Genomic DNA, 23146 nt, shown 5'->3' on the forward strand with positions numbered 1-23146 from the left:
AAAAAAAAAAAAAAAAAAAAAAAAAAAAAAAGCCGGATGTGGTGGCTCACACCTATGGTTGCAGCTACTTGGGTGGCTGAGGTGGGAGGATCACTTGAGACTGGGAGGTGGAGGTTGCAGTGAGCCATTGGTCATGCCACCCACTTTAGCCTGGGCGACAGAGGGAGACCTCTTCTGAAGAAAAAAATCTGAATTTTTCTAATTTTTTTGGCTATGATGAATAAAACTGCTGTTAATATTTGTATACAAGTTTTTTTTTTTGAGACATAATCTGGCTCTGAGCCCAGGTTGGAGTATGGTTGGCATGATCTTGGCTCACTACAGCCTCTGCCTCTCAGGCTGAAGTGATCCTCCCACCTCTGCCTCCTGATTAACTGGGACCACAGGTGCTAATTTTTTTAGTTCATGAAGAGACAGGGTTTTGCAGTGTTGCCCAGGCTGGTCTCAAACTCTTGGGCTCAAGTGATCTGCCTGCGATAGCCTCCCAAATTGCTGGGATTACAGGTGTGAACCACTGCACCCAAATGATACACAAGTTTTTGTGTGAACATAAGTTATCCTTTTTCTGGGTAAATGCCCAAGAATTTAGTTACTGATTCATACGGTATATATTGATTTTTTTTAATTAAAAGAAAAAGGAAAACAGAAGTAAAATAAATTATGTGGTTCCTTTTTCTTTTTCTTTTAGAGAGGGAGTTTTCCTCTGTCTCCCAGGCTGGACTGCAATGGCACAATTGTATCCTTCACCTCCCAGGCTCAAGCGATTCTCCTACCTCATCCTCCTGAGTAGCTGGAACTACAGATGCATGCCACCACACAGAGCTAATTTTTGTATTTTTTTTTTTTTTTGTAGAGATGAGGTTTTGTTATGTTGACCAGGCTGGTCTTGAATCCTGGACTCAAGCAATCTTCCTGCTTTGGCCTCCCTAAGTGCTGGGAGTACAGGCATGAGCCACCTCACATGTCCATGATTTATTTGTGGAGTACTCACACTCTACAGTCTTCTTGCACATAACTTATTTACCGTGATTTCTGGTGCCCTGCTGTAGTATCGAAGCAATAATAATAATAATGGTATAGTTTTCCTTGTCTCATCTGATCTGTGTATATATTACAAATAGTAATTACTATTCATAGCCCACTAGGAGGCAAATAATGGTTACCTCCGGTGAGGTTAGCTCCTTTTCTAGATAGATAGGTTGAGGCATGGATGTTAAAGAATTTGTCCAAGGTTACAGCATGAGTCACTGAATTCTGACTCAGATTCATTCAGATTTACTAATTCTTTCTCCCTATTCTTGTCTCTTGAATCAGCCCTTTATAATTATGACTTTCTAGGTGTGAGGACATGTGAAGAGTTTTTTCTTTTTCTATATTTTATAGAAGCAGTAAGTATAATGGTTAGAGCACTATACAATACTGCTTTTTTGGCAACAGATTTGATTTTGAATCACTCCTTTACTTAGGTAAATCATTTAGCCTCTGTAATCCCAGTTTTCTGATCTGTGAAATGGGAATAACAGTACCCATCTACTAATCATAATATCGTTGTGAGGAAAAAATGAGATAAAGTGTCTAGCACTACCAAGTATGTAGCAAATGTTCAATGAATATTAGATAAATTGTTGCTTTAAGTATATGTGTTATATTCTGTCAATTGTCTTTATCAGTTCATATGTAACTGGATAAATACTCGTATTTTTCTGTCATGTACCATGTACTTAAGAAGGCTTTAAGATTGCTCTTACTCTTTTTTTTTTTTTTTTTTTTTTTTTTTGAGACAGTCTCACTCTCTTGCCAGGCTGGAGTGCAGTGGCTTACTGCAACCTCCGCCTCCCAGGTTCAAGCGATTTGCTTGCCTCAGCCTCCCGAGTTGCTGGGATTACAGGTGTGAACCACTATACCCAGATAATTTCCATATTTTTAGTAGAGACAGGGTTTCACCACATTGGCCAGGCTGGTCTCGAACTCCTAACTTCAAGTGATTCACCCACCTCTGCTTCCTAAAGTGCTGGAATTATAGGCCTGAGCCACTGCACTCAGCTGATGGTTTCTTTTCTTATTATTTTTTTTTTTTTTTTTTTTTGAGACGGAGTTTCACTCATGTTACCCAGGCTAGAGTGCAATGGCGCGATCTCGGCTCACCGCAACCTCCGCCTCCTGGGTTCAGGCAATTCTCCTGCCTCAGCCTCCTGAGTAGCTGGGATTACAGGCACGCACCACTATGCCCAGCTAATTTTTTGTATTTTTAGTAGAGACGGGGTTTCACCGTGTTGACCAGGATGGTCTCGATCTCTTGACCTCGTGATCCACCCGCCTCGGCCTCCCAAAGTGCTGGGATTACAGGCTTGAGCCACCGCGCCCGGCCTCTTTTCTTAATTTTTAATTTTTTTTTTTTTTTTGAGATGGAGTCTCGCTTTGTCGCCCAGACTGGAGTGCAGTGGCACAATCTTGGCTCACTGAAACTTCCACCTGCCAGGTTCAAGCAATTCTGCCTCAGCCTCCTAAATAGCTGGGATTACAGGTGCATGCTACCACACTCGGCTAATTTTTTGTATTTTTAGTAGAGACGGGGTTTCACTGTGTTAGCCAGGCTATTGATCTCCTAACCTCGTGATCCACCTGCCTCAGCCTCCCAAAGTGCTGGGATTACAGGCGTGAGCCACCGTGTGCAGCCTATATTTATTATATATTAATTTATAGGAAAAAATTAAGTTTCTTCTGAATTAGTATTTTCTTAGGCTCATATTCATAGAAAAATAGAAAGAAATCCTATTGATTTCTCCCTTTAATCTGCTCCCTCACCCCCAAACATACACATATAGTAGAACCTTTCTCAGTGAGTGGCTCCACTACCCACTTGGGACTTAGGCCAAAAACTTAGGAGTTACTCTTAATTTCGCTCTCACAGCTCAGACAGTGCATCTGTAATTTCCTTAGCTGTTTCTCCAAAATATATTCTGAGTATGCCTATTCACCTCTTACATTGTTAAAACCCCGGCCCAAATTCCCATTATCTTGCCATTTCCTTGGCTAAAATCCTCTAATAGTAACCCATTACACTTAATAAAATCCAAATTTTATCATGGTCTGCTGGTACCAGCCTGTCTCTGTTCTCTCACTTGTTAGCAGTGCTCTAGCCATCTTGGCCTTATTTCTGGCCTTCATATGTACGAAGTTTACCTACTAGGGACCTTAGTACTTGGTGCTCTTCATTCTCCTTGAAATATTTTTTTCACCTGCCACTTTTCTCAAGGCTTGTATTTCTTTTTCTTTTTTTTTTTTTTAATCGGACAAATGTTCAATATCCAGAACAATCAAGGCTTGTATTTCAAGATGCTGGTCTTAACTCAAATGTCATCTCAGAGAGGCTTTCTCTGGCCCCCATAGGTAAAATGGTGTGTGTGTGTGTGTGTGTGTGTGTGTGTGTGTGTGTGTGTGTGTTTTCTTTCACCTGCTATATTTTCTTTCTAGCCTTTTTCAGTACTTGAAAGTATTATTAATATTTAATTATATAAAAATCACATAAGCTTTTTGGGGGCAAGAATGTTCTTATTTACTAGAGTATCCTCAGTGCCTAGAACAGTGGCGAGTACATAGTATTTGTTTAATAAAAGCTTGTTGGTTATGTATCAGTGCTTTTGTGTCCCTCTACATCCTTAAATGTTCTTTATTTGGAAAGTTTGGGAAATGGAATCCAGCTTCTACTCAGATTTAAATAACTAGGTTCTTAAATCTAATGCCTTCTTTTGATTGGCTAAGAAATGTGATTGGCATGGTAGAGTGGCATCTGGGCCTTTTAGCATAAGAACTCTGCATTTAATAATTTGACTTCTTTTCTTGAAGCCTTGAGGGAAATTTTTTCTTTCCCTATTTTAGTCTGCCAAGAACCTGACCTGGGCTGACTCTTCAGATTGGAAAACACTGAACACAGTATCTACTGAGCCAAGCAAGGACTGGGAGTGTAGCTCTGATAGTATCTGAAGGAAAAGCCTGAATTCAAATCCTCCTTTGGCTCCTGACTCATCTGTGAATCTAGATGAATTTCTTAACCTCTTCCAGGTTTTGTTTTTCTTATTTGTCTGATGAGTAATCACATCTGTCCTAGGACTTGTGAAGATTCATGGGTTTTAGTTCTCAAAGCTTTTTTTTTTTTTTTTTTTTTTTAAACAATATTCTTGCTGTAGCTCCAGGGGTTTCCAGGAAGAATTGGGGGCAATGTGGTGCTCCGGGGAAGGAGTTGAACTCTTCCTCAAAGACTGTGCAGAGAATAGAAGGATGCCATCCTTTCTGATTTGAAATCGGCCCTACTGCAGCCTGCTGATGTTGGTGGATGAAAGGTATGTTGTTGCCAAAGTCATTAGGTCTGTTTGAGGCAGCTGGTTTCAGTTCCCGTTTCTGGGGTTAAGCTGTTTTTGCCTCTGTGAAATTTCTTCCATCAGAAGCTACTCTTTTTTTTTTTTTTTTGCTTGCTAATAGGAAATCTTTTGCCATTTGTGTACATTTAAGAGTAGCCTTCTTGGTCTTTTAATAGCTTGGAACCAAAAATTGAGCTTCAATTTCTTTTTGGTTTAGTGCTCTCCTCCTTGCTCTTCCTTTAGTTTTTAGGAGTTCTTGTGTTCTCAGTGCACTGTTTTCTCCAGAATAATTCGCAGATAAAACTTCGTTTTTTTTCTTCATCCTTCTGAGGTAAGTGGGAGTAAGGAAAATTGTCAGTCTTAAATTTGAGCCTTAAGGCTTTCTATTTCCAGTTTTGATCACACTTTGTTTTGAGCACAAGCTTTCCCGTGTTTCAGACATTAGGTAGCATCACTGTGAGTTACTTTAGAAAGCTCTAGTAAGCAAAATCTGTAGCGGGAAAGCTGGTGCTTCACTTCTCCCCCCTTAAATAACAGTAATTAGAATTTATTCAGTTTTATATCTTCAAAACATATAAAATTGTTAGCCCATTTGTGATATATCCTATACAGAGGTTGGTCTTATTTTGAGTTTATATATAAAAAACAAATGCTGCTGCATGTGTGCAGTAGAGGTGCAGGTTCTGTCTGTTGGCAGTTTATTTCTGGAATTTTGGCTTCTTATGAAGAAAGGGACCTTGTATAATTTTAATTGTATTGATCTTCATTCTGTTGAATTATTTGCTTTCAATTTGTCAGGTGGTTAATTAGAGATAATATAATACTCTGTGATTCTGCTTTATAATCACTGCAGTTTCCTTTGCAATCTTTCTCTTAGAACTGTAGGTGCCAGACTTCTTTGTGTGAGCTCCTGTTTATCATATACTCTGGTTATTGTTCTAACTTGGCTTTTACTTTGAAAAGTAGTAATCTTGTCTTGAAATTTTATAACCCATTTCTTCTAAGATTCTCCAAGGACTTTATTCCTTTAAGATAGAAGGTAGGTGTTATTACTTTCAGTTTACACATTGGAGGAAAACTTGAATGTCAGCAAGGGTATGATTTGTCCAAGATTATATAACAAGCCAGCGATAAAAGTCAGTTATTGAAGCTTCTTACCTCTTAGTCTTATCTTTATTTATTAAATCACTGATTCTTGTTATGGACTTGATTGACACCCCTTTATCCCCAGTTTGCAGGATCAGCTTTCTTAGGTAGTAAATTAGGATGAGGTTTTTGTGTTCAGCATTCTCAAGCTTGAAAGGTATAATAGCCCCTATTCTTATCTCTGCTCTCAGAGTATCCACTGCCTCTGTACTTTGTTCTTAATATTCTGTGTTTCAAATAAGAGAATAAAAAAATGTTGCTACCATTTTTGAGGGTTTTTTTTTCTTCCCCACCTACAGTTGTGGTAGTGATGGATTAGCCCTTTGCATACTTTGTTGCCTGGCCCTCTTGTGATCAATGATATGTGTATAATGAAATGACTGGCTGAAATTAGGCTGCTAATGGTGCAAAGCCTTCTCTTTTCTTTTTCTTTTTCTTTTTATTTGAGATAGGGTGAGAGCTCTGTCACCCAGGCTGGAGTACAGTGGCTTGATCTTGGCTTACTGCTGAGATCAGTAAGTAAAAATTCTATATGTTGCTTGATCTCAGCTTACTCCTGGGTTCAAGCAATTCTCCCACCTCAGCCTCCCGAGTTGCTGGGATTGCAGGGGTGTGCCACCATGCCTGGCAAATTTTTGCATATATATTTTTTTGAGACATAGCCATCCTCTGTCACCAGGCTGGAGTGCCATGGAGTGATCTTGGCTCAGGTTAAATCAATTCTCTTGCCTCAGCCTCCCAAGTAGCTGAGACTACAGTGTGCACCACCACGCCCAGCTAATTTTTGTATTTTTAGTAGAGATGGAGTTTCGACATGTTGGCCAGGCTGGTCTTGAACTCCTGAACTCACATGATCCCCCCCGCCTTGGCCTCCCAGAGTGCTGGATTACAGGCGTGAACTACCACACTCGGCCTAGCTTTTTCTTTTTAAGGTGTTTGATTTATAGAAATTAAATATATGACCTTGAACTCATAACCACACTTTTAAAAATTCTATATGTTGCTGTTTATGATAGTTTTGGGTTCATTTGGGATCTTCTCACAACTCTGAATATAAGCAAATACAAATACTCATTCTCTTCTATGCTAGACATTGTGCTAGGCACTGAAACTATGACAGACATATTTTTTGCCTTTACAGAGTTTATAATCTAGTGAGGAAGAAAGAGTACTAACAAAGGCCAGTGTGATAAAGTAAACTTATTTTGAGATATCTTTGGTTACCTAAATTTATTAATTTTCATATTTTCTAAAAAAATTTCTTGTTAGAGTATTGAGCAGATAGTGGGTTTTCTGTAGAAAATTCTTGATATTTGTCAGCTAGATACTAGGTAGGTAGTGTTTTAGTTATCCATTGATGTACAAAAAGCCACCACAAAATTAGTGCCTTAAAACATTGATTTATTTTGTCTCATAATTACGTGGGTTAGGAATTTGGGCAGGACTTGTCTGGTTGGTTCTTCTCCCCTGTGTAGCATCAGTTGAGGTCCTTCATTCATCTGCTTTCAGCTGGTAGTTGAGCTAGATTAGAAGGTCTAAGAAGGTTTCACTCATTTGCTTGGTATCTTGATAGTCTTCCACGTGGCTCTCTCTTTCCACGTGGTATCTTATCATGCAGGGCCTCTCTGAGTCTTGCTGTGTTGCCTAGGCTGGAGTGCAGTGGTTCACTGTATCCACCACCTCCTGAGTTCAAGCAGTTCTTGTGCCTCAGCCACCCCAGTAGCTGGGACTACAGGCGTGCACCACCATGCCTGGGTACGTTTTGTACTTTTTGTAGAGACAGGATTTTACTACGTTGTCCAGGCTGGTCTTGAAGTTTTCACGTCAAGTGATCTGTCTACCTCCACCTCCCAAAATGTTGGGATTACAGGCATGAGCCACTGCACCTGGCCATTGGTGACTGTCTTTGGAGAGAATCTACCATAGGCAGATAAGCTGAGGTAGTTATAGAGAATCCTTATTTGAATTCTCTATAAATGGCACAACTCTGGCAGTGCAGGGGAATCATTAGAACATGTGTTTCTATTTTTTCCTTAGTGTCATTCTTTAGTTTATTCTCTAGTGGTCTACTTTTCTTGACCCCTGAGGAAATGAATATTTAAAAAATAAAGTGGCCAGGCATGATTGCTCCCACCTGTAATCCCAGCAGTTTGGGAGGCCCGGGTGGGAGGATTGCTTGAGCCTAGCAGTTTGAGGCCAGCCTGGGCAACATAATGGGACCCTGTCTCTACAAAAAATAAATAAAATTAGCCGGGCATAGTTGCATGTACCTGTAGTCCCAGCTACTTGAGAGAGTGATGTGGGAAGATTGAGCCTGAGAGGTAGAGGCTGCCGTGACCCGTGACCGTGCCACACTCCAACCTGGGTGACAGAGTGAGAATCCATTTCAAAAATAAATAAAGTATGCAGATTTCCAGTTGATATTGCAAGGCAGTGAAACATTGATTGAAGGCCTAGTACATGTGAGACTAGACATGAAGCAAGAGAGCTAGTTGAGGAGGTTTTATCTCAGGCATTAGAGAGGTTTCTGTAGTAATTAGACACCCAGACTCTGGAGGCACATTGCCTGGGTTTGTGGGTTTGCATCCTGAATCTACCACTGACTGACTCTCTTTGTGCCTCATGTGCACAGAGATGCCAGTGAGAATTATAAATGAGTTACTTTATATAAAGTGCCAAGAACAATGCCTGGCACATTATAAGCACTATGAAAGTGTTAATTACTATTTTAACCATTGTCTCATGGTTTTATTTTACTTTGTTATTTTGTTTGTTTGTTCTTTGGAGACAGAGTGTCGCCCAGGCTGGCGTGCAGTGGCATAATCTCAGTTTACTGCAACTTCCACCTCCTGGATTCAAGTGATTCGCGTGCCTCAGCTTCTCCAGTAGCTGGGAGTACAGGCGCATGTCACCACACCTGGCTGTGTTTGTTACTTTTTTGAGTCAGGGTCTTGCTCTGTCACCCAGGCTGGAGTGTGCTGGCATGATCATGGCTCACTGCAGCCTTGACCTCTTGGGCTCAGGCTGTCCTCCCACCTCAGTCTTCCAAGTAGCTGCAATCACAGGCAAATGCCACCATGCCCAACTAATTTTAAACAATTTTTGTAGAGATGGGGGTCTCACTATGTTGACCAGGCTGATCTTGAATTCCTGGACTCAAACAATCCTCCTACCTCAGCCTCCTAGGGCTGGGATTACAGGTTTTGAGCCACTGCGCCTGGCTGGTTTTATTTTTTATTTTTAAAAAGGTGACAGTGGTAAGATCTTTTATATGAAATGGTTTGGAGACCTCAACAATGGACATTCTCATATTGCCTTGAAGAATTTGTTTTAAATTTAATTTGTCTGATTGTTTACAGGGCTTTGTGGCCTAAACTTTGTGTTCTTGTTACCATTTTCTTTCTTTCCTTTTTTTTTTTTTTCCCCTGAGGTGGAGTCTCCATCGCCCAGGCTGGAGTGCAGTGGCGCGATCTCGGCTCACTGCAACCTCCCCTTCCCAGGTTCAAGCAATTCTCCAGTCTCAGCCTCCTGAGTAGCTGGGACTACAGGAATGTGCCACCACGCCTGGCTAATTTTTGTATTTTTTTAGTAGAGGCGAGGTTTTACCATATTGGCCAGGCTGGTCTTAAATTCCTGACCTTGTGATCCGCCCGCCTTGGCCTCCTGAAGTGCTGGGATTACAGGCATGAGCCACCATGCCTGGCCCTTATTACCATTTTCATTCTAATTTTTCATTACAGAATGAAAGTATTATTCTACTATAAGCATTTTTCATATAGTAACTCTTTTGATCCTTGTGGTAACCCTGTGATATACATAATATCAATAGTCACATTTTATGGATGAGGAAAGTAAGGTACACTGAGGTTAAGTAACTATTCCTAGAAATCAAGATACCATCATATACCAAGAAAATGATGGAGCTGGAATTCAATCAACCATTCTGATTGCAGGGCCCATATACATGAGTATACTTTACTGTCTCTAATTTGGATGTTATGAATAACAATAATAAAATAAACATCACTCATAACTTCTCCATCTAGAGTTAACCAGTTAGTACTTTGGCATATCCTTGGATATCCTTTGCACACAATAAATACACAGTTCAGGGAATAGTTGGGGTTTTTCTGCTTCTAGGTGTGTTTGCCTTCAGACTGTGTTGTTTACTGTTCTAAATTTGTGATGCTTTGCCCCACATTCTCTGTACCCCTGTAAATTCAGTCTAGTCTAAGTCAGGCAAGAGCTCTATGGAGTCAGGTGTGGTTGCTGGCTTGGCTTGCTTACAATTTGGACTTTGGTCCTACATGATGTCACTTGAAATCTCCTGAAATTTCCATAGGAAAGGACTATAATATAAACAAAGCTGTTAGTCGTAGAAAACTCTTTGTATTTCTATTCATATGGAGTTTCCAAAGAGTACTGGGGCAGTTTTAGGCCTTTAATTAAAAGCCTGAAATTTTGTAATTAATTTTCCATTTGGGTGAACTTTACTTATGCAAGTTGTCAAATTGTCTTAGAATTCGTATTTAAAGGATTTTTAAAAATATATATCCTCGGGTTAAATCAAGTTATGGAATATATGTTAGTATTACATGGTTGATTTGACTTTTAGACTTTGCCCACATGGGCATAGTGAAGTGGAAGAGAGATGTAGTTACTCAAGTAAATGAGGAGATTGGACTCCATTTTAACAGCTTCTTGAAAGTCTATAGTTTTCTGGATCACATCCTAAATGCAATAGGAAGGGGAATATTTGCGGATGAATTATTAGTCAGGTTGCAGATACAACTCTAAATTGTTGGTCCTGTTTTTTTTTTTTTTTTTTTAGGTTGGAGTCTTACTCTGTCAACCAGGTTGGAGTGCAGTGGCTTGATCTCCACTCACTGCAACTTCCACTTCAAGCAATTCTCCTGCTTCCGCCTCCCAAGTAGCTGGGACTACAGGCGCGCACCACCATGCCTGGCTAATTTTTGTGTTTTTAGTAGAGACAGGGTTTCACCATGTTGGCCAGGCTGGTCTTGAACTCCTGACCTCAAGTGATCTACCTGCCTCGGCCTCCCAAAGTGCTGGATTACAGTCGTGAGCCACTGTGCCCGGCCACGGTTCTGGTTTTTTTTTTTTTTTTTTTGGAGAGGGGGTTTCACTCATGTTACCCAGGCTGGAGTGCAATGGCGCGATCTCGGCTCACCGCAACCTCCGCCTCCTGGGTTCAGGCAATTCTCCTGCCTCAGCCTCCTGAGTAGCTGGGATTACAGGCACGCACCACCATGCCCAGCTAATGTTTTGTATTTTTAGTAGAGACGGGGTTTCACCATGTTGACCAGGATGGTCTCGATCTCTTGACCTCGTGATCCACCCGCCTCGGCCTCCCAAAGTGCTGGGATTACAGGCTTGAGCCACCGCGCCCGGCCCCTGGCATTGTGTCTTAAGTACATATCCTAGCCATGTCGTTTTGCTTCTACTTGGATAAGCTTTTGGTGATTGATAATTGATTTTGGGGACTGTGTGATGGTATCACAAAGACTATTCTTGGTAACCTTTGTCTCAGTTTACTTTAAGGGACAGATTGGGAAACTTGTTTCTTTCTTTTTAAAAGAGGAATGAAAAACACAATTGACTGGCACTTCCTCCTCGTGAGCCAGCCTATCTGACTTCGGTTTGACTTAGCTCCTTTTGTTCTTTACAGGGAACACAGTAAAATCTCTTCTCAGGTGGCCAGTAAGAGTGTATCAGGAGAGAAGTCCCTTATCTTTTTAAAGCAACAGCAAATATTTTTCTTCAGATGAAAGGGAGATTGTGTAATTGTTTTACTCCCTCTGACTTATTCCCATCAGTAAAGCTTTCTCTTGCTTGAGCTTTCAGTGTGTTTAGGTCCCTGGAAATTGACAGACATGTTTGATAATCCTGACATGTTTGTTTGATCTTTAGATTTTTATTTGCCTTGGTAATGATATTTGTAGCTATTCTTTCCCCTCTCTGAATCCTGTAGGAATCTAAGGTTGCATCACAGTTTTCTGAGTCATACAGTACTTGTGTGACCTGTATTTTATTCTTCCTCTTGAGTAACAGGAGTTCAGAAGGTCAGTTTTTTTATTTTTTTATTTTTAGGAATTGGACTACTGCTATTTCCACCAAACCTTATAAAATTATAAATGGTTTAAATGTATTTAAACCATATAAATGTGAGAGATTGCACCAGTGCACTCCAGCCTGCTTTCGTATTGCACTGTTAAGACAAAGAACCCTCAAAATGTTTCTTCTGAACTTTTTTAAATTGTGTAAAAAAATTGCAGTAGAAGGTTAAGGTAAACTAATGGAACTGTATTTCTGGCACTTTCCTGGTTAGTAATTAATCACTTATATGGCAGTTTGACCAAAGGGCAACCCTGGATTCATGTCTAGACTTCTGATCCTAATCCATGAGTTGTCAAGGTTACCAAGGAGATGATTTCCTTCCAGTTAGTTCATCCTTAGCCTATTCAGGAGGTTGGCCTGAAAATGTTAATATTTTCAGTGTGTACATATTTATGCACTAATAAGTGATGAGAGCTGTTTCATGAGGATGCAGGCTAGAATTTGTTCCTTTGTCGTTCCTTAGGTAACTCTGTGCTGTGTAGGACTAGGAACTTGGAATTTTCTTACTGTGAAATCTTTGACTTTTACATCTTAGTCTCCAGGGGGAGAATTCCTTCAACACAGGCTGTTAATGTTTTTCTTCTGTCTGTATTTGGATACATCTGGTTTCATACTCTTTAGATTGCAGCCTTTTGTGAAATGTAAAGAACCAATTATTATTTGGCTTTTTATAATAAGTAGTTATTACTTTTTAGAAAAGTAATTGGTGAGGTTTGGGCTTCTAGTAATGATACACTTAAAAAATTTAAAAAATTGGCTGGGTGCAGTAGCTCACACCTGTAATCCTAGCACTTTGGGAGGCCGAGCCTGGCAGATTGCCTGAGATCAGGAGTTTGAGACTGGCTGGGCCAATGTGGTAAAACCCCTTCTCTACTAAAAAGACAAAAATTAGCTGGGCACGATGGTAGGTGCCTGTAACGCCAGCTACTTGGGAGGCTGAGGTAGGAGAATTGTTTGAACCCAGGAGATGGAGGTTGCAGTGAGCCAAGAATGCACCACAGCACTCCAGCCTGGGCAACACAGCGAGACTCTGTCTCAAAAAAAAAAATTTTTTTTAAGTGAAAAGAAAAATAGAAAATTGCCTATTGAAATTATTAAATCATCAATAATGCCACCACTCAAAGACAACCGTGGTTACTATTTATTATATTTCTTTTGTATCAATTTTCTCCAAAGTATTTTTTAAACAAAGTTGGGATTATACAGCATATAGAATTTTGTGTTCTTTTTTCACTTAACATGTATTTATCGCATAATTTATTTATTTTTTGAGACAGAGTCTCACTCTGTCACCCAGGCTGGAGTGCAGTGGCACTGTCTCTGCTCACTACAACATTTGCCTCCTGGGTTCAAGCGATTCTCATTCCTCAGCCTCCCGAGTAGCTGAGATTACAGGTGCGCACCACCAGGCCCGGCTAATTTTCGTAATTTTAGTAGAGATGGGGTTTTGCCATGTTGGCTAGGCTGGTCTCGAACTCCTGACCTCAAGTGATCTGCCTTCCTCAGCCTCCCAAAGTGCTGGGATTTTAGGTGTGAGTCACCATGCCTGGCCTCATTTAATATTTTATTTGTTTTTTTGATCAATTAATTATTTTTGAGACAGAGTTCCACTCTGTTGCCCAGGCTGGGGTGCAGTGGTTTGATTTGGCTCACTGCAGCCTCCACCTCCCAGGTTCAAACGATTCTCCTACCTCAGTCTCCTATGCAGCTGGCATTACAGGTGCCTGCCACCACACCCAGCTAATTTTTGTATTTTCAGTAGAGACGGGGTTTCACCGTGTTGACCAGGCTGGTCTCAAACTCCTGACCTCAGGTGATCCTCCCGCCTTGGCCTCCCAAAGTGCTGGGATTATAGTCATGAGCCACCATGACTGATGTTGTTTAATATTTTAAACATAATTTTTGATAAAGGTATCAGAGTTACCTATTTAGACCTAACTTAATGTTTGCAGGAAATAAAAGGTATAGAGAGACAAGCTAAATGATGCTATGAGGAAGCAATCGGGTGAGTCTAGGATGTAAGGCATTCTAACAAGTCAACTGTCATGGTCTTTTAGAAAAGCTAGTGTTGTTGGCCAGGTGTGGTGGCTCATGCCTGTAATCCCAGCACTTTGGGAGGCTGAGGCGGTGGATCACCTGAGGTCAGGAATTTGAGACCAGACTGGCCAACATGGAGAAACCCTATCTCTACTAAAAATACAAAAATTAGCCGGGCCTGGTGGCAGGCGCTTCTAATTACAGCTACTTGGGAGGCTAAGGCAGGAGAATTGCTTGAACTCATGAGGCGGAGGCTGCAGTGAGCTGAGATTACACTGTTGCACTCCAACTTGGGCCACAGAGCGAGACTCTGTCTCAAAAAAAAAAGAGAGAGAAAAAAAGCTAGTGTTATAAATAACATAAAGCAAAACTTGGAGGCCATTCTAAAATAAAGGAGACTAAAGAGATGTAATATCCAAAGTCATCAGTTGAATTTTAATTAGATTCTGGATTTTTTTTTTTTTTTTTTTTTTTTTTTGAGAGAGGAAGTGCCACTCTGTCACCAGGCTGGAGTGCAGTGGTGAGATCGTGGCTCACTGCAACCTCCACCTCCCAGGTTCAAGCTGTGACTATAGACATGCACCACCATGCCCAGCTAATTTTTGTATTTTTAGTAGAGACGGGGTTTCACCATGTCTCTTGACCTTGTGATTTGCCCGCCTCAGCCTACCAAAGTGCTGGGATGGATTACAGGCGTGAGCCACCATGCCTGGCCAGATTCTGGATTTTTTTTTTTTTTAAGTCAACCATAAATGACATCTTTTAGGCAACTGGGAAAATTCAAATGAGAACTGAAGTATTAGATGATAATTGGGGTACAGTAAGGGTATTGTGGTTATGAGGCAGAACATCCTTCTTCCTAGGAGGTGCATAATGAAATAAATATGCAGGGTTAAAATATCTTGATACCTAGTGAAATAATTCCAAAGTTATAAAAAAAAAAAAACCCCAAAAAACTAACTAAATATAGCCGTGGCGGTAAATTTGGCAAAATATTAACAATTCTTGAGTCTAGGTGGAGAATTGTGTATGTTTATTGTACTGTTTTTTCAACTTTCCTGTATTTTTGAAAACATTCATAATGGAGTTGAAGAAACAACACCACAATGGATAATGTTGTACGTACGTAGATAGTGTTTTAAAATACAGTTTTATCAGGCCACATAGTCCATTGTTTGGACCACAATTTGTTCTTTAATCAGTGCACTTGTGTGTATTGTGCTTCTAGTTGACATTTTAGTAGAATTTTAACTTGTGATGAAGTTTTCTGCTTGTAAGTCTTGTGGTAGATGAAAAAAAGAACCTGATTTTTTTTTTTTTTTTTTCATCCTTTTCCTTTTCTGTCCTCTGCTCTGGATCTTTAGTGGAGAAGAGAAAATGAGTGAGAAAGGTACTCCAAATAATCGTCTTCTTCTTCTTCTTCTTCTTCTTTTTTTTTTTTTTCGAGACAGAGTCTCATTCTGTTGCCCAGCCTGGAGTGCAGTGGCGTGATCTCAGCTCACTGCAACCTCCACCTCCTGGGTTTAGGCAATTCTTCTGCGTCGGCCTCCTGAGTAGCTGGGACTACAGGTGCCTGCCACCACACTTTGCTAATTTTTGTATTTTAGTAGAGGTGGGGTTTCGCCATGTTGGCCAGGCTGTCTTGAACTCCTGACCTCAAGCAGTCCACCCTGCATGGCCTCCCAAAGTTCTGGGATTACAGGTGTGAGCCACTGTGCCCAGCCTGATCCTTTCTTTAGACATAAGGTTGAACTATGGAGAATATGAGAGTATGAAATACTTTTGGAAGAAAAATTCTGGGAGAAGGATCTTTTCTGAGAAAGTGTCATTAAATAGGAAAATAATAATTTCCCTTTTGAGCTAGAATTGTATTTGCAATGTGAAGCTTTTCTTGTTGCAGAATAGACATTCTTTGACATTATTCTCTATTCCTTAGATTTCCATGAGGACAACGTACAAGGACCTGTATGGCCTCATTTTAGCTGCTTCAGTGTGTTGGAGCTATTACTTGCTCCTTCATTTTCTGGGCCTGGTGTGACAGTGGTTACTGAGCACTATGAAGGTTGTCCCGGAAAAGAATGCCGTCCGGATACTCTGGGGGCGAGAACGGGGTGCTCGGGCCATGGGAGCTCAGCGGCTTCTGCAGGAGCTGGTGGAAGATAAAACCCGGTGGATGAAATGGGAGGGCAAGGTGAGGAGAATGGCTGTTTTTAACATGGGATTTGTACTGGTGATGGTAGAATGAGACCTTCCAATGGGTTAACAGCAGAGGGTTGGGATATATTTATCTTGTGTGGGAGAGTTGACATATCTGACTTAGGGAGTTGTTTGTAAATTTGAAAGAATTTGTGCTTTAGAAATATCTTTTTCCTTTAAAGCTAGACAGTTTTCCTAAAGGTAATTTAAGTTTATCTCTCTGTTTGTAGCTTGATCATTGTCTCCAGTTTTTAAGCCTATACTGTGAATACTAATCTAGATTGGTTAATGTGCTTTTGAGATAGGGTGAACCATAGTTTATAAATCATGCATTTTAATTTTTTTTTTTTTTTTTGTCTCCCAGAGAGTAGAACTGCCGGATAGTCCACGCTCTACCTTCTTATTGGCCTTCAGCCCAGACAGGTACTTAGTACTTATCTATAACTTAACCATAAGATTTGTGATAGCAGTGCTTTCTGTATATTTGGCCTGGCTTGATCTGCAAGTCAGTCCCTAAAGGCTCTCTGAAGTACTATATGAACAGAGCTTTGGCCATGTGTCAGAAAGGGAAAGAAAGTACATAAGCAATGCTAACCTAAAAAATAATGAGAACAAGCAAAGAAACTGAACATTGAGAGGTTCAAAACTTGGAAAGTTTCTCAATAACAGTCTTTTGCCTGTGTGATATAGCTCACCAGTGGCATGATGGTTTTTCCAGTTGGAAAAAATATTTTCTTTTTTTTTAAGATGGGGTCTCACCATGTTGGTCAGGCTGGTCTTGAACTCCCGACCTCAGGTGATCCGCCCACCTTGGCCTCCAAAGTGCTTGGATTACAGGCATGAGCCCCCACGCCCGGCCTGGAAAAAAATATTTTCTGAATGTGCCATGTGTCATTTGGGGACAGTATTGACAAGCCAAAAGATTTTAATGATCAGAATATTTCTGTTTGTAGATATACTGCCTAATGTGCAAAGCTTAGTGTCTTTCATGTTGGGATGGGCAGTAGTATCAATATTCTGTGTTGTCCAAAGTTGATAAGGTTGGTTACCCTTCCACATGCTTCTGAATTCCGTTCTACTCTTTGGTTCTCCAGGACTCTCTTAGCCTCCACCCATGTGAATCATAATATCTATATTACGGAGGTGAAGACTGGGAAATGTGTTCATTCCCTGATTGGACACCGCCGTACTCCATGGTGTGTCACTTTTCACCCCACCATCTCAGGCCTTATTGCTTCTGGCTGCCTAGATGGGGAGGTTAGGATTTGGGATTTACACGTGAGTATTTCCTTAAGATGCCCTTTTCTTTTGGTATTCTATTTTTATTACTTTTTTTTTTTGAGTCAGAGTCTCCCTCTGTTGTCCAGGCTGGAGTGCAATGGCACAATCTCCGCTCACTGCAACCTCTGCCTGTCGGGTTCAAGTGATTCTCCTACCTCAGCCTCCCGAGTAGCTGAAATTACAGGCATGTGCCACCATGCCTGGCTAATTTTTCTATTTTTAGAGAGACAGGGTTTCACTATGTTGGCCAGGCTTGTCTTGAATTCCTGACCTCAGGTGATCTGCCCACCTCAGCCTTCCAAAGTGCTGGAATTACAGGTGTGAGCCACTGTGCCCGGCTTCTTTTGGTATTCAGAGACTTGTTTAACATTGGGTTCTTCTAGAAGAGCCTAGCCAGGTTCTTAGGACTACATCTGAATGTATTGTGGTAGACATTGCCCAGTTAATTCATAGGAAGGCTAGGTCACTGTCTTTCACTCTTTTTTTTTTTTTTGTAATAGCTTAAGCATACCCTGAGTTTGTCTTCCATTCTAAGATGAACACCTACTTAATGCTTCCTTTGGCCCATTGTGAACAGGAGGCTCTAAGATACGTGGGATGGATTTTTGTTGTCTTAGGGCAAAGATTGTCCTGTACTCTGATCATGATCATCAAAGCAAGATCCTCTCTGTCCTAGTAATTGGGTAGTGGATTGTCCTGCACTGTGTTGTACACCAAGCTTGAGTTTTCTCAGGCTTTAGATATAGGAACTGTGGGCTGGGCGCCATGGCTCATGCCTGTAATCCTAGCATTTTGGGAGGCCAAGGCAGGTGGATTGCTTGAGTCCAGGAGTTCGATACCAGCCTGGGCAAGATACTATACCAAAAATATTATACACAAAATTATACACAATTAGCCGGGCATGGTGCCATTCATCTGTGGTCCCAGCTACTTGGGAGGCTGAGGTGCGAGGATTGCTTGAGCCCAGGAGGCAGAGGTTGCAGTGCACTGAGATTGTGCCACTGCACTCCAGCCTGGGTGACAGAATGAAACCCCTTCTCAAAAAAAAAAAAAAAAAAAAAAAGAAAAAAATACATAGGAAGAACTAAAAAAAAGAAAAAATAAGAACTGTGTATATATGCTTGTAGATTGTGAATGATTTGAAGAACTGAGCTGATTGTATAGTATTTGTCTGATAAAGTAGTGACAGTGCCAGATCACTGATCTTCTACATCTTTTTACAGAGGATATATTTAAAGTCGGCCCTATATGTAGTCATTTCACCTTAAATGGACCTTTCTTGAAATTGGCTTCCCAGTCTGTTGGCAGCTTGTAACCTGAAAATATCTGGAATTGGTGCATTTGCAGGGTGGCAGTGAAAGCTGGTTCACAGATAGCAACAATGCCATTGCCTCCCTGGCTTTTCACCCTACGGCTCAGCTCCTGCTGATTGCCACTGCCAATGAGATTCACTTCTGGGATTGGAGTCGACGGGAACCCTTTGCTGTGGTGAAGACAGCTAGTGAGATGGAACGGGTCCGGTGAGTGCTCTGCCCCATCAACATTATCTGGCACAGGACTGACATGATAGAGGACATTCTACTGGCTGTCACCTTGGAAGACAGGTGGTTATTCCTGCTCAGGGCAGGTTGTCATCCTCAGGTCCTCCCGTTTTTTTGTGTGTGTGTGTTTTTTTTTTGAGACAGGGTCTCACTCTGTCACCCAGGGTGGAGTGCAGTGGCGCAATTTCAGCTCACTGTAACCTCTGCCTCCTGGGTTCAAGTGATTTTCGTGCCTCAGCCTCCTGAGTAGCTGGGATTACAGGCGCCCACCACCACACCCGGCTCATTTTTTTGTATTTTTAGTAGAGACAGGGTTTCACCATGTTGGCCAGACTGGCCTTAAACTCCTGACCATAAGTGATCCACCTGCCTCAGCCTCCAAAGTGCTGGGATTACAGGCATGAGCCACCCTGCTCGCCAGCCCCCCCGACTTTTTTCTTTCTTTTCTTTTTTTTTTTTTTTTGAGAGACAGGGTCTTGCCTTGTTACCCAGGCTGGAGTACAGTTGTGCAGTCATGGCTTACTGCAGCCTTAACCTCCTGGGCTCAAGAAATTCCCATCTCAGTCTTAGGAGTATCTGGGACTACTATGCAGCCACTCTCAACTAATTTTTAAATTTTTTTATAGAGATGGGGGTCGGTCTCACTGTGTTGCCCAGGCTGGTCTTGAACTCCTGGCCTTCAGTGATCCTCCTGCCTTGGCCTCTCAAAATGTTGGGATTATAGGTGTGAGCCACTGCACCTGGCCTCCTCCCACTTTCTAAGCAGCTGGCTAATCAACTGGGAGACATTCATTTTGTTCATTTCAGATTTCCTTATTAGCCTGATCTTCTGGTCTTTAGAGACCAGGGCCATTAGACTCTCTTTTAGTTTCCAAGCTAACTGTGTTTGGGATAGTCCTTCTTTGGGGAAACTTGAAAGAAGTTTGGGTGGTATTTTAGATAGCTCGGTAGGTCGTCTGTGTTTATCAAACTGGAAGATGGAGATGTAAGCATGTAATTGACATTTATTTAGTCCTCAAGATCAAAACATATTATCTGTATTAAAGTTGATGTATTGTGTTTCTTTGGTCCTCTTGGATTTGCAGTTGAATACAGGCTAATTTTCTGGTTTCAGCTAAGTCATTTAAGGCCGGGACTGTTCATTGCCACTAAGATTCATGCTTCTTGCTAGTGTAGCTGCCATATGAGGGAAGAACTGATCCTGTGACAGAGATGAGAGCATTTTATGCTCTACTGTTAGGATGGGCTCTTGTATTTGAGCAAATGTGTGCTTAATGTAGCTGTTTCCTGGCATGGAAACCCTAGGTGTTTTTTATGTGAAATCATTATTTTTGTGATACACATTCCTTTACTCTGGCAAAAGTATTCAGCGTTATTATTTTAACCTCTTTGAAAGTTTTGAAAGTCTTGACTGAAGTGGATACCTGAATGATACCACAGTTATCAGTAATGATTGCTATAAATTCGAATACAAGTTTCCACTTCTTGGTTAACATAATCTCTCTATGCCTGTCTTTGTTTCTTCTGTGATTTCAGTCTGGTGAGATTTGATCCACTTGGACACTACTTACTCACAGCAATTGTTAACCCCTCGAATCAACAGGTAAGTTAGTCCAGCAGTTCCAACTTCAGCTAAACTGTGAGTTCTTTTCTTAACTAGTATTCCAATTCTGATTCTATTGGATTTTAATTCTCAATACCCAAGTCTTTCTTTCCATTTAAGATTTAAAACTAGCTTTAGACTGTATGTTCAGAGTTATAGCCATAATCTTGACAGGAGAATCGATTCTGAAACCCTCCAGCGATCGCCTCATTAGAAGTAACCCTTATCATCACTAGACAGTGTTGGATAGCTTGTCACTCACGTGCCTCTGACTGGTTGACATTTTGCTTCCCCCCACTGCTTCTATGTCATAGGGAGATGTCTTTTGTAAGACAATTGATTTGTCAGCTGTACTCATTCAGATATACTACTAATTGGGAGTGGAAAATTTAATACCATGTGATTATTCTGAACCTGAAGCCAGTTGTCAGTGCTGCAAGGGTAGAGAGGTGTTTCCTATCTGTGAACGTTGTTTTCCTTAGATGATTGTCACTGGTTAGTTTTTCTTGATTTACTTGGAGGTTCTACTTAATTGCCTTGCTCTACCCCCTGCCCCATGCTGGTCCATGCTGCAGGGTGATGACGAACCAGAGATCCCCATAGATGGAACAGAATTATCCCACTACCGTCAGCGCGCCCTCCTGCAATCACAGCCAGTTCGCCGGACGCCTCTCCTCCACAATTTCCTGCACATGCTGTCCTCCCGCTCTTCTGGCATCCAGGTGGGAGAGCAAAGCACAGTGCAAGATTCTGCTACCCCCTCACCCCCACCGCCTCCCCCTCAGCCCTCCACGGAGCGCCCCAGGACTTCCGCTTACATCAGGCTCCGACAACGGGTCAGTTACCCCACAGCTGAGTGCTGCCAGCACCTTGGGATCCTGTGCCTTTGCAGCCGCTGCTCTGGCACTCGAGTTCCTTCCCTCTTGCCACACCAGGACAGTGTCCCCCCTGCTTCTGCCAGAGCTACTACCCCTTCCTTTTCTTTTGTACAGACCGAGCCCTTCCATCCCCCGGAGCAGGCCTCGTCAACGCAGCAGGACCAGGGCCTCCTGAACCGGCCGTCTGCCTTCAGTACAGTCCAGAGCAGCACTGCCGGCAACACGCTCCGCAACCTCAGTCTGGGTCCTACCCGCCGCTCTTTGGGAGGGCCTCTGTCTAGCCACCCTTCTAGGTATCACCGAGAAATAGCTCCTGGGCTGACAGGATCTGAGTGGACCCGGACAGTACTCAGTCTGAACTCCCGCTCTGAGGCGGAATCCATGCCCCCGCCCAGGACCAGTGCCTCTTCGGTGAGTTTGCTGTCTGTGCTGAGACAGCAAGAAGGTGGCTCTCAGGCATCTGTGTACACTTCAGCCACAGAAGGGAGGGGTTTTCCAGCATCAGGGTTGGCAACTGAGTCAGATGGAGGGAATGGCTCCAGCCAAAACAACTCAGGCAGCATTCGCCATGAGCTTCAGTGTGACCTGAGACGCTTCTTTTTGGAGTATGACCGGCTTCAGGAGCTGGATCAGAGCCTGAGCGGGGAAGCTCCCCAGACCCAACAGGCCCAGGAAATGCTCAACAATAACATTGAATCTGAGAGGCCAGGCCCTTCCCACCAGCCCACCCCACACAGCAGTGAGAACAACTCCAACCTGTCCCGTGGCCACCTGAATCGCTGCCGTGCTTGCCACAATCTCCTGACCTTCAACAACGATACCCTGCGCTGGGAAAGAACCACACCTAACTACTCCTCTGGCGAGGCTAGCTCCTCCTGGCAGGTCCCCAGCTCCTTTGAGGGTGTGCCATCGAGTGGCAGCCAGTTGCCACCTCTCGAGCGGACTGAGGGCCAAACGCCCAGCTCCAGCAGGCTGGAGTTGAGCAGCTCTGCTAGTCCGCAGGAGGAGAGGACTGTGGGGGTGGCCTTTAACCAGGAGACAGGCCACTGGGAAAGAATTTATACCCAGTCCAGCAGATCTGGAACTGTGTCACAGGAGGCCTTACATCAGGATATGCCTGAGGAAAGCTCTGAGGAGGATTCACTCAGGAGGTAAGCAGTTGCTTTCCTGTCTTCTGCATCCCTTGCTTTTCTCCTTGTATAATTTCCTTCAGTCCTATAGATGTTGTGGCTGTATCTGGAGTGTCTGAGACCCACGCATCTGCTTCTGATCTCCCCATTGCATTTTCTTGGAAAATCTTGCTCCGGTGGCAGAGATAGGATAGGGCCTAGCAGTATGAGTCAGTTGGCTGTGCTAGCTCTATTTCTGGCTAAGCTCAGGGTTCTGGCTTTAGCCTTGAAAGGAGAGTGTAGATTAGGTTAGAGAGGCATGAGGAGATGGAACCATTGACTTTCTCTGCCTGGCTTTTTGACCTTCTTGAGACATTGTATGTGCAGGACTACTTATTGTGAGACAATGTTCCAGAATGTCTAGGAGTAAGTAAAAGAGAACCCTGTGTGTTACAGATTACTATATTGGCTCTTCGCTGATTGTGTTGGTTTGGACAACTGAGTTCATTTCTTAATCCTTATCTTTTGGAACACTGCAGTTTGACAAAGGGAAAAGAAAAAAAATATATATACATATGTATGTATGTCAAGAAAAGTTCCAATTTTTTTGGAGATACTTGTTTTTGGACAGCATATTAATTGCTCAGTTGAGATTCTCTGAATGGATCTTACAGATGGACATTCACCTTGGGGTGGAGAAGAATAATTCATGGAAGGAAGGACTCTCCATACTCGGATTGGCATTCTAGCCAACTCTTTCATGGAAGAAACAGAGTGGGTGTAGTTGCCCGCCCACCACATGTTCCATGTATGGCTATGTGCGCATCTATCTTGATTTATTAGGGACTTCTTTCTGTAA

The 23146-nt window shown here is 42.2% G+C and overlaps 1 protein-coding gene and 1 long non-coding RNA gene across 13 annotated transcripts in view; one reads left to right on the plus strand and one right to left on the minus strand.

Moving 5' to 3' along the window:
• Nucleotides 1-12957, minus strand: part of LOC116555054 — an 18970-nt gene extending 6013 nt beyond the window's left edge. Inside the window, exons 1-2 of the long non-coding RNA XR_004270354.1 lie at nt 12928-12957; nt 5836-5843 (exon numbers count right to left, since the gene is read on the minus strand). This is a non-coding gene — a long non-coding RNA (uncharacterized LOC116555054). The remainder of the gene's footprint in view (nt 1-5835; nt 5844-12927) is intronic.
• AMBRA1 (autophagy and beclin 1 regulator 1) overlaps nt 3464-23146 on the plus strand; it is a 178220-nt gene continuing 158537 nt past the window's right edge. For 2 of the 12 annotated variants that reach the window (XM_032283450.1, XM_032283451.1), the window contains exons 1-8: nt 3467-4340; nt 15616-15870; nt 16240-16298; nt 16970-17153; nt 18504-18676; nt 20234-20300; nt 20876-21022; nt 21293-22329. In XM_032283450.1, coding sequence (XP_032139341.1) covers nt 15736-15870; nt 16240-16298; nt 16970-17153; nt 18504-18676; nt 20234-20300; nt 20876-21022; nt 21293-22329 — 1802 coding nt within the window. In that variant the 5' untranslated portion in view covers nt 3467-4340; nt 15616-15735. The other 10 variants (XM_032283447.1, XM_032283449.1, XM_032283440.1 and 7 more) reach the window with 8 other exon arrangements.

The sequence above is a fragment of the Sapajus apella genome, unplaced genomic scaffold (assembly GCF_009761245.1).
Source record: "Sapajus apella isolate SASKATOON/1434 unplaced genomic scaffold, GSC_monkey_1.0 scaffold14, whole genome shotgun sequence".
In the NCBI taxonomy this organism is placed as follows: domain Eukaryota; kingdom Metazoa; phylum Chordata; class Mammalia; order Primates; family Cebidae; genus Sapajus; species Sapajus apella.